At 41.5% G+C, this 8530-nt stretch overlaps 1 protein-coding gene across 3 annotated transcripts in view; it reads left to right on the top strand.

Annotated features, from left to right (window-relative positions):
- Window positions 1-344: 344 nt before the first annotated feature.
- The window catches only part of gramd1a (GRAM domain containing 1A), a 21292-nt gene continuing 13106 nt past the window's right edge, over window positions 345-8530 (top strand). The window contains exon 1 of one of the 3 annotated variants that reach the window (XM_053611388.1): window positions 345-872. In XM_053611388.1, coding sequence (XP_053467363.1) covers window positions 766-872 — 107 coding nt within the window. In that variant the 5' untranslated portion in view covers window positions 345-765. Of the gene's footprint in view, window positions 873-3280; window positions 3396-6289; window positions 6674-8530 lie in introns of those variants that run through there. The other 2 variants (XM_053611390.1, XM_053611389.1) reach the window with 2 other exon arrangements.

Below are 8530 nucleotides of genomic sequence, written 5' to 3'. Positions count from 1 at the left end.
ATAATTCTGCCTCCCAGTTCAAAAGCATATATTTCACTTTTTCAACTTTCAGCTCGAATGTTATTGACATTAACTGGTTCAAATAATCATACTTTTAAACTGAGTCGTGACTGCCAGTAGATACGCGCTGAAAACATTGTATTATTCTCTGTTGGCCCCCGTCAGTGTTACACTTTTGTTCGACTTCAGCTGAGACTCTGCATTTCGATGCTATATCGCTTTGTTTAATATTTAGCTAGAAAATAATAAAGTTTTTTAAAAAAAACTTCTATATGTATTTTAAAGATTACTTTTTATAAATAAATAGTAACGAGATGTTTCTGTTTAATGTAAATAGTTAGCGCTAAGGCTGCTAGCATTGAGCGGCTTTCATTTTAAATTTTTTCTCTCCATTATTTAGCCTAAACTAGCTAACTTAGCTAACCAGCTCCCTGGGTTCTTTAAGCTAGTTATGCTAGTTGTACTCGTTATTCTAATTAGCGACGCTGCTCATAATAATAATAATAATAATAATAATAATAATAATCTATAATGTTTTATTTTTTGTTTGTTTACTTTTCGCTTTAATAAATTTTCGTGCACTGCGTAAGAGAGGACTTTTATTGTTTTATTTAAATTGTGTTGTTTTTAAAGAGAGAGAGAGAGAGAGAGTGAGTGAGTACTTTTAGTATAGAAATAGTTTGAGGTAAATGCTAGTATTAGATAATAAACAGTGTTAGCTGTGCTAAGCTAAAGGGACTTAAAGGGAGCGTACTGGGTTAGAGGATGCTCATGTGTTCCTGTGATAAAGTGGATTTTAATCGCATCACACAACGCAAAGTTTACGAAGCCGAGCAGGATCATGGACACGGGGCTCATTCATCAAACGGGAGGTAGGAGGATAAAAGTCAAATAAATCATTTCTAGCGTGTTCGACAGAAATCTCGCGATACTCAGCGGGATTTCCCTGTGTAACGGAGAGTGTAATGAATGAAGGTGTGTGAAGTTTCGTGTGGTGGTATTTTTCGTTCATTTCCGGGTTTGTGACGTCATTGTGCCATATCCGGTCCTTCTCCATCACGTGTATGAAGGTGTATAAAGGTGTTATAACGCCAGTCAGATTGTTTGAGGAGGTTTATGACTGTGTAATGTGTGGATCAGTGTGTGTAAACAGAACTGATAAGTGTGTAATCTATTCAAACTGTGCAAACACACACACACACTCACACACACACACACACACACACACACACACACAACCATCCACTGTATGAGCTCCTGTGAATGAGCTGTTGATATAGAAACGATAACTATTAGAATGATTGCATTAATGTACACCTGCACTATTGTTATAGAGAATTAATCAACACCTTCTGACCAATCAGAGTGCAGGATTCAGCAGCGGTGTGGAGTTTAAATCAAGAAGTGTGTATGTGTGTAGTGTGTGTGTGTGTGTGTGAGAGAGAGAGAGACCTAGTTATATGAGTGAACAGAGAGAACAGTGTTGTTTGTTTGGTGTTGATGTTGTGAGGTATTTTGAAGTGACGTTGTGTATTTGTTATTATTCTTTCTTTTTTTAAAATCGCTTTTCAGCAGAAGCGAGCGGTAACTGAGACGAGACGAGACACCGAGGTCTAATCACATCGTCAGGATATGAGTTTTTAACTTTAATTATCTCAGAGCTGAAACCACAGACCGCGCTGCCGCTCGTCTTTCTCACGCACACACGTATAAGGTGTATAAGAATAACTTCTGACCTCAGGTTTGCGCGTCTTTCCCACGCTCAGCGTTTTTAAGTGAACACACCAACCATCAAGCGGTTTCATCTTCATCTTCATCATCTTCTCAAAGTCTCAATCTGATGTTATAAATGAAGATTAGTAATTGAATAATTCAGGTTTCTAAGACACAGAATTAATGGACTGTTTCAGGAATGTCAGTGCGTGGGATTAGGATCGAACACGCTGCTGACCTTGATATCGCCCGTTACGTTTACATGCCCGTTTGTTTACGTAAGAATGAACATCAGCGAGATTTTCCCGTTCTGTCCTCTCGTTAAGATCCGAACTTCGAATATTTGTCGAATTTAAGATAAAAACGCACATTCGAACGCAAAACCCTGCGCTCGACGTTCTTTCTGTAACGACGCACTAAAACACGCACGATGAATAACTAAAGCATAAAGAATTCACAATATTGTATTACAGTCCATTTTATTTATTGTTTTGGTTGTGTGGTTTTCTTTCTTTTATCTCTTTCATATATTTCAGGTGTTTAATTTTTTTTTGACTTTCCAATTCCGACGTCTGAATAATCTTAAGAATTAAAAGTTCATCGCTCTTTGAAAGGGTGCACTTGCATTATTATGCTGTTATATTATCGCTATATCGATATGGCATAAAATGGTCTTAAAATGACAGCGGTATCATTTATCGTGACTATTTCTGGGACGATATATCGTCCGGTAAAAGTGACAGGAGTAAGGCTGGAGAGTTAGAAACATGGTACGTATACAAGACATATCGAGATAATCGCGTAATTCTTACGCTGAAAGATTATCGTGATTATTGTGAACATCTTGAGTTCGGTGTAAGAAACGTTGAAGCTGTTTTGATTTACGGCTGATCAGGGGTCTGGGTCACCACTTTCATCTCAGTAAAATCACTCCGACTTTGCGTTTACATCCAGACGATGATTTAAGAAAAGAAAAAGATGATTTTTTTCTCCTCAGGACTTCACTGATCTTAAAGCGCAGCGTTTGAGGGACGATGGAGGACGCTTCGGAGACACGGCTGAAGATTTGCAGCACGCTTGATTTCTGAACAATAAATGATTTGTAAATAGCTCATTAAAAGGAGCGGTACGTGGACGTTGTGTGAAGTCCGCGCCCTGTTGCAGCATGCCCGAGGAAACCACCGATTTTGCAAGCGATGCCACGATGACACCTCGCAATCGAGTGTGGTTTAAAACGGACTTGGTTTTAAAAGCCTGAGTGACTCAGCGAAGGACTCTCTCTGAAGTAAAGGAATATTTATAAACACACGCGAAATGACGTCCAAACCCGTCCCCGTGCCCATGCTGAACGTCCTCCCGCCGTCGTCGGATAACGACTCCTGGTCTCCGTCATCGAGCCCGCTTCCTCAGAGACGGCGGATCCGCGATGTGATCGGCAGGAAACACAGGACCCGAGCTCAGGAGGACAGCGCCCTGACGGATGGAGACAGGCCCAAGGGCAAGAAGAGCGAGGAGACGAAGAGGAGGAGCCGCTCACCTGTCTGCGTAGAAGGGGAGGGGCTTGTCGATGACTCTGCCTCCTTACACCTGCCTCCGTCTCGGTGTTCCTCTCCGAGCAGCAGGCGGTCTCGGTGGTCGCTACGTAGTTTGCTCTTGAAGGACTCGGACTGCGAAAGCTGCAGGTTAGTGAGAGGAAATTCGGTACCAACCTGCAAAAAAAAAAAAAAATTAAATTAATATATTTTTAAAAAACTGTAAATGACGTACATATACAGATACCAGTGCATGTCATGTAAGTGTCCAATTTTAACGCCCGAGAGATGCACGACCGATGACGTGGAGCTTACTGAACGAGGCTTCAGTCTCCACGTCATCTCCTACGACGTCATCATGGACCAGTCGGACTCAGCGGATGGAAAACACTGCGCGAAGTCTCTCCATGTCCTCGTCCTTCCTGTTTATCTTCTGACCCTGATGCTGCATTTGTGTGTGTGTGTGTGTGTGTGTGTGTGTGTGTAATGTGGAATTGCTCATCAGCACCAGGCTAAAACGCTCGAGGTGTCAGATTACGTTTATTTATTGTTCCTCACCTCTCGGTGTTCATATTTAATCAGCTGCATGCAGCACAGATTACGTTGTTCTTTCTCTCTGAATGTCATCTTCATCACTTATTTATAGACACTAATTGTGTAAGAGCAGCTTGAGTGTATTTATTACCTTGTCGGGACGTTCGGGAGATGATGTAAGACATTACAGAACACACTTTAGCTTTCAATAGCCGTTTGTTTTCAATACCGTCTCATTGCATCCTTTAGGATTGTCAGATATTGATTTATTTTAATTTAATTGATTTAATTTACAGAGGTCCTACGCAAAATACGAAAAGGTCGGTAGGTTTGAGAATATAAGGTAATCAGAGTAAACGTGACTGGACACCACGGCAGTGTAATAGTGGAGGCGATTAAATTGTTGTATCACTCAAGCCTAGCGTTATTAACTGTTCAGAATCCTTTTTGTGAATCGATTCTTTTTAATGAATCACTCAAATCAGTTCACACCTTTTGGAGCGTCTTGTTTGTCTTGTTGGAACGAATCCTTCTTGTGAGTCGATTCTTTTAATGAATCACTCGAATCGCTTCACACTTGAATTGACTCTTTTGGAGCGTCTTGTTTGTCTTGTTGAAGCGAATCCGTCTTGTGAATCGATTCTTTTAATGAATCACTCAAATCAGTTCACACCTGAGTCGAATCTTTTGGAGCTTCTCGTTTCTCTTGCGGGAGCAAATTCTTCTGGTGAACCGATTCTTTTTAATGAGTCACTCAAACCAGCTCACACCTGAATTGAATCTTTTGTATTGTCAGACACCATTTCACCTTCTTTCTTATCAGATCATTGCATCATTGTGCGTGTGTCTGTGTTTGTGTGTGTGTGTGTGTGTGTGTGTGTGTGTGTGCGTGTTTGATCAATACTGCTGAACTGCAGAAGCTTTACATTTAGAGAACAAAAACAAGAACAAAATCATTTTTTATTTACTCGGACCGCTTGTGTCCCAAACCCTCAACCCTGGCTTTAAGCTGCTTCATGTTTTTTTCGATGTGTGTGTGTGTGTGTGTGTTCCTCTCTACTGAACAGACTTGCGCAAGGTGTGTGAAAAGCAGCAAGAATTTGCATGTTGTGCAAAAGTGGCTTTCCCATCCTAATTGAAACTTCCTTGCTCTTTGGCCCTGTAATGAACAGCACCCACTCACTCTCCTCCTTCCTGCCCCCTTCCTGCCTTTCTGACTCGATTATCACAGCAGTGGGGCAGGTTACACACACGCACACACACACACACACACTCATCGGCAGCCTCACTGGATTTTTAAATCTTTTGTAATGTCCCGGATTGGGTTAATATCCTTGGATGTGTGACAGTGTACAGTGTGGTTAACATTACACTATACCGGTTTATCCCACAGCACCTGCTGAGTTCTGCGTTCTGATTGGTCAGAAGGTGTTGATTGATTTTCTATAACAGCAGCTCTGACAGTAGTGCAGGTTTATATTAATGTTATCGTTTCTATAGCAACAGCTCATTCACAGGGACGTGTACGGAGGATGCTCTACTGATAATATACAGATGAAATAAAATCGTTACTATGGTGACTGCTGTAATTTTCCTGACATCTTCTGGACAGAGGAGTTTACATTTTTGTGGTTTCTTTTGTCTTCCAAAAGTTGTGACAGCTGTGGTTTTGTTTTCGTTTATTTTCTATTATTTATTGCCCATTTTACAGGTCACATGATTAAACAGACAGAATTTATCCTGTTGCAGTGTTACATCTGCCGTCCTCACAAGCTGACACTGGAGACTCCTTCCATCAGTGTTACATAAACACACAGAAAACTTCACCACGTCAACAGTCCGCTTGTTATCAGTCCGTCTGAATGAGCTGTTACTATAGAAACCATACCCTATTATTTTAATACGGACCTTTGACCTGCAGCTACACTACTTTAAAATGAAAAATGAATCAGCACCTTCCGACCAATCGGAATCCAGAATTCTTTAACCTTTAATCACATGTCCATGCGACGCCGCTGTGTTTTTTCTTTTTCTAGCGTATCGAGCCACGAAATCTCTCAGTAAAGTATAAAGCTGATAAGATTTATAAACTTTTAACTTTAGACACTTTTAAGCAATATTTTGGCAGCACATTCTAATGTTCAAATGTTAATTAGAAAAAGCTAATCAGGCTGAATTTGAATTATGAGTTATATTATGCACACACACACACACACACACACACACACACACACACACACACACACAGAGGAAATCTAAATACACGTTTCAATAAGCATTTTAAAAATATATGTTGTATAAATCTTTTTTTTTAAATCTATATTTAATGTATATTTACTGATGCTGAACTGAATGAAACCCAAAAAATAAAAATCGGGTGACGTCGCTTCTAAATCCGCGCATGCGCGTCTCAGCCTCCAGTCGGAAACGTATTGTAAACCCATTGTAGCCCGCGTGCGCGTCCGCGTCCGCCTTAACTCTGTACATCCTTTTCTTTTCATTCATCCGCCTTCTATCCATCATTTCTGTTCATCAGGTCAATTTAATCTTTCTGTAAAAGGGCGCTGGAGAGCCTCCCCTTCCTCCTCCTCCTGCTGCTGCTGCTGTCCTTTTCTCCTCCCTCTATTCTCTCTCTCTCTCACACACACACTCTCTCTCTCTCTCTCGGACCGGAGGACCGCGGTGGAAATAGAGGACATAAACGCGCGGATATTTTCTTTTCTTCTTGCGGAACGGACCTCCGGTTTGAGTTTATTTCAGTTTATTGGAGTGACATTAGCGTCTTGTGTGCGGTATGAGCGCAGCAGCGCGCGCGCCGTGTTGAGCCGTTATACAGGCGTTATGACGCGCACCGCGGAGTGAACTGGATCTCCCAAATCCAGTGAGATGTTCGAGTGAGTACCAGAGCCTCTGCCTCCACTACTCAGCATTTATAACGCCTCTGTGACGCCTCTGCGACCGGCTCGCGCTTCAATTCTTAATAGGATTAAGTAGCGTAATGAATGTGTGTGTGTGTGTGTGTGTGTGTGTGTTTCCGTCGAGGTTGCTCTCTTTCTTCTGTCTCCACATACAGGAGGATGAGACAAAGCAGGGCATTAAGGCGTTAAAGCCGATTTGAGGTGTGTGTGTGTGTGTGTGTGTGTGTGTGTGAGTGATAGCCTTAAAGTATAAATATAAACAGTGTTTATGATGCATTAAGCAGGAATTGAGAATGGAGTTGTGATTTGTGTGTCGGTGTTGTGCTATCTCTCTCCCTATTTCCCTCCCTCTCTCTCACACACAAACACACACACACACACACACACACACACACAGTTTATTCTGCTGACGGTGTAGCGGAGTGTGGTCCAGAAAGCCTCTTCAAACTTACGATGCACACAGAGCAAAAACACACCTTCGATCTGTCTGCGTGTGGTTTTTCGTTTAACTCGAACTGCTGATGCTTTCTGTACTTTGCACCTTTTTTTTTAACTTGTATTGTCTCGTGCTGTCCTAGCTCTCACACGTATGCACTCACACTCACACATACACTTACTCACACACACACACACACACACATCGAGAGCTGTGTGGAGTTTGGGTCAAAGGTCACAAGTCAGAAACGTAAGGATCAAAATGGTGTCCTGAAGCAGTGAGACCTGATGTTCACACATAACTGCTAAATCCTGTGTTCTGATTGGTCAGAAGGTGTCGATTAAATAAGGAGTAACACACCTGAGGAAATGCTGGAGATGCACCCTGAGGTTGGTTATTTTACTGTAACAGTAAGTGCTTTATTCCTCTTACACCACAGCAACTTAACAAATCTGTTTTTTGTATTTATTAAAGAACGGCACGGCATACATTTTATCCTTTTATAGTTACATCTAATGTAAGAACTCCTCTGCCCTGTAGATTAGCTCTGACACTGGAGACTCCTTACAGCAGTGTTTCTTATCAGTGGAGCGCCCGCTGTACACGTCCCTGTGAATGAGCGGTTACTATAGAAACCATAACGTATCAGAACCAGTGCATTAATATAAACCTGCGCTACTGTCAGAGCCGCTGTTCTAGAGAATTAATCACCACCTCCTGACCAATCAGAACCACCGCTCATCATCAGCGTTTTTAATCGCCAAACGTTACTTAACGTTAACCGTGTTAAATGTTTAGGTGAAAATGTAAAATGTTCAGGTCTCCTGATTGTGTGTTAACGCCACTCTGTCTGAAGGCTGACTCTGGTGTTTGTGTACAGAAGCTCCGGCCCGTATAGACTCCTGTGTTTTACTGGAAAACTGTTGCCATGGCGATGATGTTGTTATATAAATATGGACCATAATCAGAGCTCAACAGATTTTAGTCTGCGTAAAAAGTTCTTTTTTTTTTTTTTACATCATTTCCCAGAACAGGGGCGTGAAGAATATCAACGCTACCATATCCTCCTGATACACAATGCACAATATTATTATCACACATGCTAATATGTATGTATATATATATATGTGAATATATATCTTTTAAACAAAAGGATTTTCAACAAAATAATTTAGCACAGATGCTGCATGTCACATTATAGTATTCTGAACTCTGAAAGCCTTTTTAGAAATAGGTTTACGAGAGTATTCCACTTGAATAAGAAGATAAATGTATGTGAAATCCCGGGTTTTATGATTGACAGGTTGGTTCAGGTGCTGTGTTGTGGAGAGACACGCCCACTGAGCGCCGAGGCGCCGGTGAAGAGAGACATTAAGAGTTGAGGCAGGACACGGCTG

The sequence above is a fragment of the Ictalurus furcatus genome, chromosome 23, assembly GCF_023375685.1.
Source record: "Ictalurus furcatus strain D&B chromosome 23, Billie_1.0, whole genome shotgun sequence".
Classification (NCBI taxonomy): domain Eukaryota; kingdom Metazoa; phylum Chordata; class Actinopteri; order Siluriformes; family Ictaluridae; genus Ictalurus; species Ictalurus furcatus.
This window is presented reverse-complemented; position numbering and strand designations above follow the sequence as displayed.